General features: G+C 41.4%; 1 protein-coding gene across 1 annotated transcript; it reads right to left on the reverse strand.

Annotated features, from left to right (window-relative positions):
* Nucleotides 1-7525: 7525 nt before the first annotated feature.
* Nucleotides 7526-15831, reverse strand: LOC148932612 (uncharacterized). Its single transcript, XM_089065179.1, has 3 exons — nt 14526-15831; nt 8049-8073; nt 7526-7583 (listed from the first exon to the last, which is right to left on the reverse strand). The coding sequence occupies exons 1-3, from the start codon at nt 15829-15831 to the stop codon at nt 7526-7528; spliced, it is 1389 nt and encodes a 462-aa protein (XP_088921305.1).
* Nucleotides 15832-16256: the final 425 nt, after the last annotated feature.

The following is a 16256-nucleotide window of genomic DNA, read 5'->3' on the forward strand; positions in this document are numbered from 1 at the left end:
TGTGTTCATTGCTGCACACCACCCTACAACTTCTCTGTCAATTGAATGGCTCAACTCCAAGTTGTCAATTTGTTCCAGTATCAATTCCGTCTCAAGATATTCTTGGATCAGAGGGTCAATAACATCAATAGCATATAGATTCTCAACATCTAATGGCCTTTTCATCCCCTCATCTATGCTAAATGTATATTTTCCCCCATTATAATCCAAACAAATTGTTCCATCGAAGACATCGATAATGGTCTTAGCAGTACGCAAAAATGGTCTCCCTAAAAGTACGCCACTAGACTCAGCAGACTCATTATCATTCATCTTGATCACATAGAAATCAGCAGGATATAGAAAATCATGCACTTTAACTATGACATTTTCCAACACACCTTCAGGACAAATGCAAGTTCTATCTGCTAACTGGATTACCACTTTGGTAGAGACCATCCTTACTCCTGTCAATTTCTTGTAGATCGAAAGCGGTAAAACATTGATAGATGCCCCTAGATCACACATAGCATGCTCGACCTTGATGTCCACTAGAGAAATGGGTAATGTGAACATACCTGGGTCTGTGCATTTCGAGGGCATCCTTCTCTTTTGTATCACAGCAGACACATTCTCCCCGATCACAATCTTCCCGTCTGGTATGGTCTTCCCTGCAATGAATTCCTTGATGAACTTGCTGAAGGCAGGCATTTTCAGGGCTTGCAAGAATGGCAGGTTGATTTCCAGCTTGCTAAAAATCTCCATGATATCCTCTGTATCATCCTTCTTTTTCTTTGCTTCCCCCCGGTATGGAAATGGTTTTGCTCGCTTCACTGCATTTGTGGAACTCCCAGCCTGGGTTTCACCAACTTCCCTGCTTCCTTCCTTGCTCACTACCTCAGGTTCTGGATCTAGGAAAAATGGGTCACTTGGTCGAGGCAGAGATCCCCCTAAATCTCCTTTCTGGAGATCATCCTGAACAAGGACTTCTCTGGGTCTAGGGCTATCCCCTTGAAACACTTGACCTTCTTTCCCTTTACTAGCCTGTATGGGTACCTCCTCGTCAATCTCCAGGGTCGGTCCTTCATAGCCTCGCCCGGATCTCAAGGTGATTTGACTAATATTTGCTCGGTCCGGTGGTTTGACTGTGGCAGGAAGTTTCCCTTCATTTCCCCTCATCTCATTCAAAGAAACTGCAATCTGGGACAGTTGCTTCGCCATCATATCCATGGCAGCTCTATGTTCCGTCTGGGCGTCTTGCAATTTGTGCACCACGTCGTTGTTGGAATGCAAGTTATTCTGCATGAACTGCTGTGAATTCACTAGGTCGTGGACCATGTCATCCAAACTCCTTTGTGGCCTGGAGTTGAATTGATTAAAATTTGATCCTTGACTTTGGTTTTGCCGATAGTTCCCTTGATTTCCTTGATGGTTATTGTACTGGTTGCTAGACCCTTGATTTCCTTGATGATTTGGTTGGGAATTCTGATAGTTCCCCTGGTTATTCCTCTGGTGAGGTGGCACATAGGAGCTCCCTGGATTGTTCTGATTCCTATTTCCCCAATTAGTATGGTCCTGATTCCTATACCCCAGTTGCAATTGCCCCTCTTGACCTTTCCCTGACCAGTTGGACTGCCTCTCCGGAGGGTGTGCATAATTCGTGATCTGCAGTGGAGGTGGCTGACTTTGATCGTTGTCAGTCCATCTAAAGTTGGGGTGAGTCCTCCATGGGGTATCCCTTTGTCTTCCTTGGTTCCAACTTCCATCCGGATTCCAGCTCCCCATCGAATTTGCTTGGGCTTGGCATTCCCCTTCACAAGGCTGACCGGAATAAGGCTGAAGTTGCCTTTCCTCTGGACCAGGGGGTTTCTCACTTTCCGCTGGAGCATGAGGGTTTTATTTCTCAATTACGTTCAGCAGTGCTTTCTCCAATTTATCTATTCTTTCTTCCACCTTCTTGTCATCTTGTTCCGTCACTACATTGGCTGACCCCCTCCTCAATATGCTTCGCGGGTTATCATAGGCCTTATTTGCCTCAATCAGCCTTCCCAAAGTCTCTCGAGGAATTCATCAAGTCCTTTGACTCAGGGTTTGCTCCTTCGTAAAACAGATAGTAAGTCTCCGCTTCAATCATCCTGTGGTTCGGGCAAGCATCCAACAGTCCCTTGAACCGGGACCAATAAGAACTCAGAGACTCATCATATTCCTGCTTGCACTCCTGAAACTCCTTCTTCAAGGCATTTGTCTTGTTGGAAAGGAAAAAATAATCCAAGAACTCCAGCTTGAAATCTTTCCATGTGTTAATCGAGTCTGGTGGAAGCCTCAGCAGCCAAGTATTAGCCTCCCCTTTTAGGGCAAACGGAACTGCACGTAAACGGTAGTCCTCCTCAGTCGCCTCGTTGTGGCGCTTTTGAATGCTACACAGCTTACTAAACTTGTTCAAGAATTCGTAAGGACATTCGTTCCTTCGTCCAGAGAATGTGGGCAAAACTCCGAGCACATTTGTCTTGATATCAATAGACCTCCGGCGCGGGATTGAGACTATAGCATGGGCGGGTTCACCGTCGAGATATGCGGTGAGTGACCCTATCTCCGGATCGGGATCTACTAAATGAGCCATATTTGGGTCTTCCTCCTCCTCAGTCTCGGAATGCTCTGTTTCTGTTGACGACTTCGGGTCTTCTTCTCCTGACGAATTCCACTCCTTCTCACTTTCAAATTCAAACGGGAATGGGTCCTCTGTTCTTAAACCTGATCTGGTGGTGATGGTAAACGTAGACTCCTTGACTCGCCACTTGTATTGGCCGCTCCCTGACCCAGATGAACTAGCCCAACTTCCAGAATGGAAGCCCGTGTTCATAAACTGTCAAGGAGAACAAAATAACAGAAATTAAACTATTTACACCAAATCCTCAAACACAATAACAATAAACGCCATCCTTCCCCGGCAACGGCGCCATTTGAAGAATCGCTTGTTTAGACTGTGTGCACAGAAAAGAATAACAAGTTTCCTAGGTCTAGCAAATCCACTAGATCACAGGGTCTAGGAGCTCACTGGTCGTTGGAACAATTGGAAACCTAACAGATCTACGGCTACTCGACGAAGAACAATTAGAAACCTAACAGATTTACGGCTACTCGACGAAGTAAAACAGAAAGGAAATAGAAAACTCAAAAATCCATGCACAACTTGAATCCCCTGTTCAGATCCAACCTCGAATGCTAAATCCACTCCGGATCCAAGCATCCGACACAACTCCGGCTAAAAGTAAATCCATAGCTTCAGATTCAACAAATAACCTCCGATCAACAATCAACAACACAGATCCACAGCCAATTCCCAGATCAAACACAGAAATACCCAAAACAGAGTTTAACATGAAACTGCCGAAATTAAAACTTCGAACAAAACAGAATCAACGTAGATCAACACGAGATAAACACCATCATGACAGAAACTAAACGAATGCATAGATAATTAGTAACAGCAACAACCAAATCGACTTCCAAAAGTGAAATTCGAACGAAATAAAGTGCAAAGAACCGAAAGTAAATAGATTTTATCTTCGCCCTTCACGCGGACGGTGTTACGACGGACTTTCTCTGAAGATGGGACCCTTGAAACCCTAAACTACCCCAGAACTCCCATTTCCCAAGTGTGTGTGTTGTGTGTGAGCTAAGAGCGAAATTTTTCTCTGGCGTGTGCTGCATGCTCCTTATTTATAGGCGTTGAAGTGGGGCCCAACGAGGTATAGATAGTCTTTGTTGCCCTTAGCTATTGTCTCCCTTCTTCTAGCCTCCTTTTCCTTCAGTTCTGCTCACTTTTCCTTCATTTCCTTCGCTAGTCCGTTCCCTCCAACTTTTCTTGGATCTAGCGATTCCGTCACACACCTGGCCTAAAAACTGTGTTAGACCCAGTAAAATATAGCATTTTTTCACCACTTAACCGATGCATGAAATTAGCCTTATCAACTATTCAACTCAAACTCAACTCCATATTGCAATTAGGTCACAAAGAATATTGCAATAAATCATTCATCATTTAATCCACATATATCATTGCATTAAAAGCATTTAATGCAAAAAATTTCACGTCTAAAAAATTAGGGTTCGAAAAAGTGGGATGTTACAATTGTGGCCAATGTATTTATTCATAAACATCAATTGATAATTCAGTCATGCTATCGAGTGCTCGTAATTTGAGGCTCTAAATCGCTATAATTATATATCGTACCCCTAAATATAAAATCCTTGATATGCCACTGTGTGCACGCACGAGCTATGAAATTAGTCATCCAATTGCACAACTGTGCTTCTGGCGAGAATGATTTTTGACAACTAGCGCACGGGCCATGTGTGGTGCGACCGATTCGCACAGTACATGCGGTCTGTTGGAATCTATGCCCGGTCAAAGGACTTTGACCAATTATAATTTCAACGAGACATTTAATTTTGTGAAATTAAATGATATAGTGTCGATCTACGTTCGGAGTAGATGACCGTGGTATATTCATTTGCTCAAATCCGATTCCCGGTGAGTGAGAAATAATGGATTAAAGTTGTGCAAAATTGCAAACTAATTAAATGAGCTAAGAGAGAATCCAATGGATTAATTAAGAGAGTTAATTATCACACATTGGTAATGACAAACTTATTAAACAAGTATTTAATAAAAAGAATTATTACATGTAATAATTTTAGTGGACTAAGATGGGTGAAAGAGCCCACACGCGCGCGCCGCCGCCTCAAGCCCGAGCCCTTGTCCTTGGATCTTGGCAATTGGTCTTTGGGTGGTCTTTGGGCTTGGTGCTTGGGTTTGACCCAAGGCTAGTGAGTCTAGTTCTTTTTAGACCACCACAGTTTCCACGTCAACAAGCCAAGCGGGATGACACCTCGTTAGGATGACGCGGTAAAGCCAACGTGGCTGACACGTGATAGTCTACGTCATGAATGAACCTAGACGCGTCTAGATTTATTCTCTCCAGCTCTGAGCTCGTAACGGCTTGTAACGCCCGACCGTTACAGCCTCACCATGATGACAGCCATCAAGGCTGTGTTGACCCCTGCTATGGACTGAGCCTATAAATAGGCTAGTCACTCCATGCATTCTACACACTAGAATTCACAAAGCATTTGCATCATACGCTCTCTCCTCTCTAGGCATTGTTTTTCTGTTGAAAGCTCTGCCCTCTCCTCCTTCCAGTTCGCCGGAGCTCTACTGATAGCGGTGCTGCTTCATCAAAGACATAGCCGTTTTATCTTTTGGGACGAAACGCTAATCCGAAGAGCACTACCGGGGCGTATCTCGTCTTGCAGAAAGAGGCCTCCTCGACTCGGCTAATTTTGTTCACGGTTTATTGTTTCAATTTCCGTTGTAATTTTGTTTCAGTTCTTTACTTTCTGTATTCCTTCTTTTGATTGTATTACGTCCGGTTATGTCCGGTTATCTCTTGTAATCCAGAAACCAACATGGTCTTCACAGTGTTTTGATTAGTTTTTTTTATCTTATATCCCAAGCTTCATCATTTGTTCATTTAGAGTCAGACATGACCTATATCATCAAACTAATTAACCGCGCCAAAGGTTGTAACTTTCTGACATAGTTTATTGGCGTCAGTAAAGTTAATTCGCCTCTATAGAACTTTGTTATGTGTTCGAAAAGTTTAAACTCGTGGATGAAGATTTGGTTGTTGATATTGGTACATGCATGTATGTAGATAAGGTTATTTATCGAATAAATAAATTGTTAACGAAATAAAAGTAGATTAATATATAGACACTTTAAAGTTGGCTAGCTATAGCATGTTTTCTTAATTATGATAATTTAGTTTCAATGTAGGAATATCCCACTTAGTTTGTTTAAGCTCACACTTTCGAATATTTATCCTGCATATAATTAGCTTATCTATCTCACTCCATCCTTTATGTAGCTGCTTATTGTCAAGTCCCTAGTGTATTTTGGGTAATATTTTAATGGTATTAGTTTATGGCATAACTGGGGTTTATAACATGAATTTTTGTACTTTTGGCACAACCCCAATTTCCTTTGTATGTATAAATGCTTTCTCCGTCCATAAGAATAAATAATTAGTCATATATTTTTTTTTCGTTTATCCATCGAAATATATCTCATACAAAAAATAAAAAGTTCATTCCATTTTATTACTCACTGTATACTTTTAAGTACATTTCCTCTGAACTATTTTATTTATTTTTCTTTTTTTCCTCTCACACTTTATCAATTTCTTATTGGAGCATCCCTAACGTTGTCCATTCGGAAGAGTAGAAACGTGCCGATGGCACGGCGCTGCTCTTAGCTAAGAACTCCATTCGTTCTAACGGATGCACGCGCCCGGGCGATGTGGCGCGCCCATATTGCGCGTTGAAGCCCAATCCCACCCTGTGATTGGGCTTCAATATAGCCATTGGAAAAATATTTTCTAAAAAAACTTGAAAATTCACTAAATCAAATTTTAATAAAAAAAAAATTTCCACTTCACAAAAAAATATATTTGTTTTTTCTTTCCAATTTAATAAACTATTTTCTTTGTTTTTACTCCTAAATTCACATAATTCATCTATAAATACCTCCATTTCATTCACAAAAATATTCGTACCAAACAACACTCTCTCAAATTGTCAAAAACTCTCTCTTTGCAACTATGTCCGGTGGTTGGAACCATAATTGGTTCAGAACTCTGTCATTCGACTCGTCGGATACAGGTTTTTCGGCCCGTCCCCTACCCAAAGCTCGGAAATTCCGGGTGGCTATCGATCTTACCCAGTGGACATGCAAAATGCCGCCGATGGGCAATACAGGTGGACGCCCGAATCCGACTCCAGCTCGACGCAGCCGTTGTCCCAACTTCTAGAGGGAAACCCCTTCGATGTCGGTGGTGGTGATCTCAATGTCCACACACCGTATACTCTGGCCGAGGTTGAGAAGATGTTTGAGGTCTATGTTTCAGTGTCCGAAGATGTAGTCATCGACACAAACCAAACTGGGAGGCAGTTCTAGGAGCGCATCTACAGATCTACAACACCAACCGTCCGGCATGAACTGTGGAGCACAACGCTAGAATGTTACACAATGCGATTGGAAGAGCAAGCAAGAACATACAAAAGTTCCAGGGGTATTTCCTCGATAAACAGTAGTTGGCCGGGAGTGGCTCTAGTGAAGCCGACATCCTCACGAACGCCCATGACGGTCTTCCAAACGATGACCCACAAAGCATTCAGGCATCTCAACACTTGGAAGAAGGTGCGTCATATGCCTAAGTGGTCGGGAGGGTCATACTAATGCTAGGACTTGTTGCAAGTAAATTCGAAAGTGAAAGAAGTCTACCGGAAGCCCTTGGTACTTGTCTGATCAATGACACTGATAGCTTCAACAATTCACTGAAATTTTTATTGTGGCTACATCTCCCGATTTGTCAGGTATACTACAAAGAATGGCATGGATCGGAAAGAAATACCATTCCAGCACAATATGAGGCCGGGTGGACATCGTAATTTTGTGATGATTCGATGCAACAACGGATACGGATCAAGGGGGCTCCAAGCCCTTGTCAAAGCTATCACTCTCAAGAACACGGAGTAAGTACCTACAAAATAAAGAAAAAGATCAAATATCAAGTGCAAGATCACACAAGTTTAATAAAATAACTCTAATATTACAACAATACTGCAAGAATACTGCGTCGAATGTAGTACTTTGAGTTTCGATTATTTAACTCTAAAGCAAAGAAAGTACATTAAAATAAGAACTTTTAGTTTGAAGATTTAGTTTAAAGATCATGCAAAAACAATAAAAGAAAAAAAAATGAGCAAGACGAATTAAGAGATGAGATTGCTACTCTAAACATTCATGGATAAAATGGTGATTTATTCTACTATTCAATTCTATCTTATGAATTTTGGGACTATAAAATCCATTCTCAATGCTAGCACTGAACATGCTTGACATACAATAGTTTAATAATAGCTTAATTCATATTCTGTAAACCAACTTTCATTTATCTAAGAATCCCACGTATGCGCGAAACTCAAAGATCAACTACTATTAGCACCTGATATCCATTATCAAATTATCATCTGAACAATTTTAATCGGTAATTCATTTAAAGAAGACTAGGGAACTACTACAAATGATGCACCAAAAGTAATAGATTAAAAAAAATGAGACTATGATAAAGACGATCATATAATAAAGGAGAACATAGAATAAATCACACGAGCAAATTATCCATCTATATGCTTGGAGCAACAAAGAGTTTTTTGCCAATCGTGAACAAACTAAGAACAAAGATAAATGGAAATGAAACCCTCGAAACCATGAAGTAATCTGGAGAAGATATGGCTATTTCTCTTTCAACAGTTAATGACTCAATTTTCCCAAAATGAATCAAAATCGTGCTCTTCTTTTCCAAATAGTCCAAAGACAATCTCTCAAATATTTCTCCAAGTCATGCCCCCAGTTCTCACGCTGATCTTCTCCATCAATTTACTGTCTTTCCATTAATTGAGAAAACAATACTATATAAAATCTCACATCGAAAACCAAATGTTTCATATAAGAATGTCAATCGGGTCAGCTTAGCGGGTTCGGGCCAATCTTACTCGGGTTATGGGTCAATCGGGTGCAAGCTAGTCGGGTTGTGATTGTTATCGGGTTATAAAAGTTCAACCATAACTCTAAAGGTTCGGGTTTCGGGCTAGTCGGGTTGTGATTGTTATCGGGTTATAAAAGTTCAACCATAACTCTAAAGGTTCGGGTTTCGGGCTAGTCCACAGGACTAATCGGATTAATGGCGATAAAATTAACATACGATCAATTCAATACATAATGATGAAAATTAGTTATATTTATAGAAGTAAAATATTTAATTATGATAAATTTGAGATATATGCTTGAATATGATAAAAAAAAACAATTTTACAATTCGTATAAATAAAATAAAATACATATTTTGAGAAATTTTAAAGCATGTTTAAAATTTTAGTACTCCCTCCGCCCGGCATTAAGAGTCCCGGTTGACCATTTCCATCCGTCCGGCATTAGGAGTCCCAGTTAGACATTTCCATAAAGAGTGAAATAAAAACATTATAAAATAAAACACTAAAAAACAAAAGTAAAAATACATCTAAAGAATAAAGCAAATAATAATGCAAATGGATTCTACATTCCATTATCACACACTCCAATTATTACACATTCAAACATTTCTTAAAACCCGCACCCAACTCAACCGAGACTCCTAATACCGGACGGAGGGAGTATAATTTTTTAGTAAATTTGATATTTCTACTTTATGTGTCTATTAAGTATTATCTTAAGAATTAACATATAATATGTATATTTAATACTCCCTCCGTCCCGCTTTAACAGTCTCATTGACTTTTCTGCCTTCTTTTTGTAAAAATGATAAAAAATAGTTAAAGTGGGGAAATGGTAAAGTAAGATAGACAATAATGTAGATAAGACTCTTCTCTATATTATTCTCTCTCTTAATTTACCATTTCTCCTATTTAACTATTTTTTATCATTTTTACAAAAAGAGGGCAGAAAAGTCAATGGGACTGCTAAAGCGGGACGGAGGGAGTATAAAATTGAAGGTTATTTATTTATACTATAAAATTAATTTTAAAGAATTGTCAATTAAGAGTCAAATAAACAAAACAACAAAAATTTATTAGATTTTTGGGTCTGCCCATCGAGTTTTCGGGTTAGCACTATTCGAGTTGCGGGCCAATTGGGTTATAATTTTATTGGGATATAAATTCTCAACCCAAGCTAAATTTATAGGGCTATTGAGGTCAGTCCACAAATTGCAAGTTACACTAACATTCCTAATTTCATAATTATTAGGACGGAGGGAGCAGACGAAGGGAGTAGGAAGTATTTTGAAGTTTGACAGTTTTTTCTGTAAACTTAATGATTTAACCTGTCAATCAACTACAATATCTGATCTACCAATTAAAATCTTTGTAATATGCTAGGAAGTTTAAAAATAAAAGAATAACGAGTTGGAAAAACGTTACTTCCTCCGAATTTTATTAATTGGCACCAATTGATTTGGCATAAATTTTAAGAATTATAGTAGAAAATGAGTGAAAAAAATTAGATAAATTTGGATTTTACTTTTATATATTAATTTTATAATAAAATATGAGATGAATGAGTTAATGGAATATGAAATCCATCATTTAAAGTAGTAAAATGTAAGGATGTCAATTAATGGAGTCGGAGGAATAGAATGTAATACCATTTAAATGATTTTAAATGATTAATTCGACTCTCGAGTAAGGGTTGTTATATTTTCTATTATTTGGAAATTATCTAAAAGATTAATACATTATTTAATATTTTTTCTCGAAGATGGATCAAACTGGATGTTTACATTTTTATAAATACACTTAGATAGTCAGAACCTAATCTTTTTCCTAGTTTTTAATTTGCTCTCACTTATTTTTCTTTATGGATATTCGTTGATATGATTATTGAAGCCATGTATTAAAGAATTCAATTGCAGATGGATTCATTTAGTAATCGTCTGGTTAAGATGATGTCAAAACTCTCTCCAAAGACCATTAATGTCATTCGTTTCCAAAGAGCTTTATTTGAGTATCTCGCATGGCTTATTAGAGTCCACTGGAAAGAGTTATGACCGATCTACTAAAGCCACACAGAGGAGAGATCGTTCTAGAGAGTCCGAGCGGCCGGCTCGAACTATCCGCCAGTCCAGAGCGGACCGCTCGGTGCATGCTGAGAGTAATGTTTTTGCCTACTTTTTATCATGTTTAAATTGAGGTTAGTATAAATAGACCCTTTAGTCATTTTTGAAACTTGGTTGTTGATTAATTATTTGATACGACCATGGAGCCGCACATGAAAATTTGAACCTACAGCTGGATTTATACGGTATTCTGCCTGTCGAAATGACGTTCGCGTGATTATCTTACACGCCCCGATCGCAGTCTGCAGGAGGAAGTTATGGCCGCTTTACGGAAGTCGCGCAGTGCAGAAAAAGATCCATCCGGGCGGGTGGCTACCCGAAGGCATGGCGGAAACAGCAAGTTCAACCCGGGCGGGTGGTTTTTGACCACCAAATTCCACCCGGGCGGGTGGCCCACGCAGAGGCTAGATTTTGTGGGCCTTTTTCTTGAATTTTGGGCCTTGAAAGTACGATGTATGTGTTCACGGTGCGCACAGAAGGAAATAAACAGGTCCCCTTGGTCCAGCAAATCCACTAGATCACGCGGTCTAGGAACTCGTTGGTCGAAGGAAATCCTGGTCGTCGGACACACAGAGCACTTCTTTCAAAAATCTTCAACCACTTTACTAAACCTAGTATAGGGAAGTAGGGATCGATCCCACAGAGAAGGATGCGTAATAATCATGTTCAAGGATTTCGACTTTTTTTTTTTTGGTGTTGGCTGCTGCCACGCATTTTTCTTGGGTTGAGGAAACAAATTAAACTTGACTTGGGAATCTTAAAACTCCTACGCTAATAGTTAGACTTAGGCGAAAATAACAAGAGAACGTTGCAAGAAAATTAACTGCTCAATCACCAGATCTAAGAAAACTACTCTAATTACCTAGACCTAGGAAACAAACTGACTGTGGGGACCATGACTGAAAAAGCAGGGTACGGACAAAAAGCTGGCAGAATAACTAACTCGGGTACTAACTAACAACGACATCATCTTCTTCAACCAAATTGAGTAAAAAACACAAACTCATAAGAAGAAGAACATGAACGAAATCAGAGCAGAGCAAACTCAATCTAAATCAAATTGATGCATAACAATGAAGAACTGAACGGATCTACATATTCTAGACGAAGTAAAACAGGAAACAAGCAGAAAACTCAAATCCATCTAACAACTTCCTTTCCTCACTTCGGATCCAACCTCAGACGCTAAATCCACTCCGGATCCAAGCGTCCGACACAAACTCCTCCCAACAGAAACACTTCATCACTTCAGATTCAAACAACAACCTCCATTCAGTCAATAAACCACAGATCTATCACCAAATTCACAGATCGAGTACCACAACATCAAAATAAAACAGAGATCGACATAATACTTGTTAAAATAAACTCTCAGCAGCAAGATCTACGTAATTCAACTCAAAATATCACAACTAAACGCAAACCAACAGAAGCGAAAAGATAACAAGTAACATCAACAGCCAAGTCGACTCCCGAAAGTGAAGTTCGACCGCAAAAGTGCAAAACAACTGAAATTAAAAGAGATTGTATCTTCGTCCACACGCGGACGGTGTTGCAACTGAGACCTTCTAAAGAAATGAACCCTTCGTAACCCGAACTACCCCAGATCTCCCATTCCCAAGTGTGTGTTATGTGTGTGAGCTAAAAGAGAGTGAAAAAGTGATATCGTTGTGCGTTGCATGCTCTTCTATTTATAGGCGTTGGAGTGGGGTCCAGCGAGGTATAGATACACTTTGTTGCCCTCAGCCACTGACTCCCTCTGTCACGCCTTCTTTTCTTTTGAATTCTGCTCACTTCACTTCATTCCTTTGCTAGACCGTTTCCTTCAGCATTCCCTCGATCTAGCGATTTTATCACACACCTGGCTTAGGAAACATGTTAGACCCAGCAAATTGTAACGCTTTTTACCATATAACCGATGCATGAAATTAGCCTTATCAAACTGCCCACACTTAAACCATACTTGTCCTCAAGTATAAAGACAAGAAAAGAAAAAGAATAAGGCCAATTTCAAGCAAGGTTATCTCCGGACCGACTCCTTGGACTCTAGACACAATTAAAAACTAAAAAGTGTAAGAAAAAACATACAAACACGTAAACACATATACATGAGCTAGCTTCAACTTTTAGGCATCCGTCCCCACAAGATTAAGGTCAATTCAATAGGTTGCACTCCTCCAAATAGGCCCTTTCCCTTCCTTTACCTAACCAATCTGTCAGCTTGTCAAGATAGCCTTTTACTTACCCGATTGTTGGATTCACTCGATCACTCATTCCTCACCAGGGATGTTAGGATCGATTCTCTCTTAAGTTAATGCTACACCACTGAAGCGTCGGGTTATGAGAGTTCCTCCTTTTCCTGGGTCAGGCTATTATCATTCCTGCCTTCTAGACAACTTCCCTCTGGACTTCGTCCAGCTTATTCCTCCTTTTTTTATATATATTTTTTTCCTCTTTTTTTTTTTTCCCCTGGACTTCGTCCAGCTTATTCCTCCATTCCTCCTCTCTTCTGGACTTCGTCCAGCTTATAACACCTTACCCTGGACTTCGTCCAGCTTATACCTTCATAACCCAATTTCCCATTTTTTCCTCCTTCACAACTCTTCTCCCTAAACATTCAGTGGTGGCCCTTAACATGTGTTAGCTTGAAATAATTTAAGGCTTATAACTCACTATTATAGTAGGGCTTCACAACTGAGTAAGTAGAGGCATCCTCTATCATTCTCGTTTCACTCAGATTAACTAGGCTTATTACAGGAAAAAGTTTCTAAGTTGAAATGCCTCCTATTTTCAATTACTTTCACTAAGGGAATCATGCTGTATTATATTCACTGGCTCATGCGACAAAACTTAGACTTACAGACTCTTAACATGCAGAAAAAGTAATGCATTGACTCCTCTCCCCCTCCCACTTCACTCAAGCTTGTCCCCAAGCCATCGTCGTGAAGGGGGAAAACAGAGAGATCAATGCAAAACAACAAAACAGGTTACAAAACAGAACTTCTCACACTTAGACCAAGCATTGGGCTAAGTGGGAGAAAAACCCAATAAAACAGAAAACACAAACTTCTCACACTTAGACCAAGCATTGGGCTAAGTGTGAGAAAAGCACAATAAAACAGAAAATACAAACTTCTCACACTTAGACCACGAAGTGGGCTAAGTGGGAGAAGACACAAACAATTATAAAACACACATAGGTAACAGAAATAAATTAAAAAAAAAACTAAAAGAATGAAAATTAAAAGTTACTTGGTCATGGGATGGTGATTCACTTCTGGGGCTGGCTCCCTCGAGAGCCAGACTGGGGTGGGATTTCGGGTCGGGTCATTCTTACTTTCTTCTTTGTTGGCTGCTCCAGCTCTTCCTCCTCCTGTGCTGCTTGTTCGAGTACTGGCTTCCTCACTATAGACTTTGATTTAGATGGGGCTGGAACTTGTTTGGGAACGGCCGGGGAGATCAACTGCTTGAGCGATTGCTGCGATTGCCTGACGCAAGGACTGCTCTGAATGGGCTGCTTGACTTCACTGCTGGACCCAGGAGTTGCCTTCGACTGGGTCAAGGGGAGCGTCTGCTGCATCCACTTCAACATTTTCATTGAAAGCTCCACCGCTTCCGTCATTCGCTCATTTTGTTTGGCGCACTTCACCGCCAAATCTGCAATGTTGCCCCTCAGGGTCTTCACTTCCTCCCGATTCCCAAAAAATTCCTTTCTGATCCCACCAAGTTCCTTTATAATTTCCCTCCTCATTGATTGCATTTCCTTCTTCACATCCTGGACTTCCTTGCGCAGTTCTTCAACCTCTTCACTTGGCATGGCTTCCTCGACTTCCTCAGGCTCTGCTTTAACCTTATCCTCTAACGAGTAGAAAAGGGTCTTGGCACCATGAGTTTGCAGTAACCGCTTGTTGAAGAAATAATCAACACTGAACACCTCCGGGGGTTCGCACATGACTACCAAAGGAGCAGTCTTGGCAATTTTCATTTCTATGTTCCGCTGGAGGAAACCGCCGAGGAGGTGGCAGGTGTACATATGACGCGCAGGGTTGCTCGTCATTTGGTGGCATGCCTGCGCCAGCCAATATCCTAGGTGCACCTTTACACCTTTCGCCATGCACCATGTGAAGTAGAGGTCGGTGGTTGTAAGAGCTGAATTAGCGGTACCCATCAAGTTGTAACTGACAAACGTCTGAGCAAAGCGGAGAATTCGGTCTTCAATGTGGGAGGCCTTGGAGTAGCTGGACTTAAACGTCCCCGCCTTGGGGTGCGTGATCAGTTCCCATGCCGTTTGCACCTTGAAACCGGGCGTGTTCTTCGGCACTCCAACCATCCTATCATTCCATGCCCCCTCTTCATCCTCGGCTTGGGTAAACAACCCCATCCGCAGAGACCATTCCCGAATGCTCATCTCATACTCTTCATTAAAAAGCCTGAACGTTATAGAATCCGCGTCGAGATCAGTGGTGTTCTTCAAACGGAAGGTGGAGAAAAACTCCCTCGCTAGATCCACTGGCACCTTTTCCTGGCTGTGCTGCAGCAACCACTCAAATCCAATCGAATGGATACAGGCGCGGAACTCCTTGTCACATGCAATCATTTTAAGCTCCCTTGAGCTGTACTGCTTCCCCGACTTGGCCATCTTCCCGGCGCCACATCGTTCCTTGTACACTGCGGTCCTCTTCTGATCTTCGAATTGCCTCATCTCCTCCAGCAGTTCTTTAGTCAACCAAATCTCTGGACGTCCTGGAATAGGCTCCTCTTCGGCTTCTTCAGAGTCATAGATGGGCTCAGAAATGGGTTCATCTTGTTCCTCGACAGAGGGATCCTCGGTTATAGGGGAAAGGGTCTCCTCGACCTCCTTGACGGAGGGAGCTTTCCTTGACCGAGTAGATGAGGTCGCCGCCGCCTTTCCTTTTCTCGCCCTTTCCTTGGCCAGGCGGCGTTCCTCTGCCTCCGCAGCATCAGGAACTAAGTCATCGACCTCATCGAGGAGACTCCTCCTGGTGCGCCTCCTTTCTGCCCTCTCATCTATCTTTGGTACATCTTCCTCTCGGTCATCAACCAGGTCCACAATCAAGTGTAGCCCCTCCACAACGGGCTCCGGTTCTCCAGTCATCTGTAATTCTTCCATCAATTTTCGTGGGGTTTCTCCCTCGCCATCCAACATCGGGGTTGCCCCCTCAATATAAATGAGGTTCTCCCCCCTGACATCTCCTGGGGTTGCCCCCTCTTCCATGGGTTCAGGGGTTGCGCCCCTGAAATCAGTTGGGGTCTCGTCCCCAAAGTCCATAGGGGTTTCCCTCTCAGCAACTTTCTCCAAAATAGGGGTTTCCCCCTCAGCAACTACATCTACAACAGAGGTTTCCCCCTCACAAACTTCATCAAAAACAGGGGTTTCCCCCTCACAAACTTCCCTACCTTAAAGATTAGGGTTCTCATTTTCTTGCTTTTCTGTCCCCACCATGGTTTCGTCGTTCGTCAATCCGTCACCCCCCGGCCGTTCTTCCACCGCCACCTCTTTCTCTGCCTCTTGTGAAGCGG

The sequence above is a fragment of the Salvia hispanica genome, chromosome 2, assembly GCF_029641045.1.
Source record: "Salvia hispanica isolate PSC_SH4W2 chromosome 2, Shi_PSC_v1, whole genome shotgun sequence".
Classification (NCBI taxonomy): domain Eukaryota; kingdom Viridiplantae; phylum Streptophyta; class Magnoliopsida; order Lamiales; family Lamiaceae; genus Salvia; species Salvia hispanica.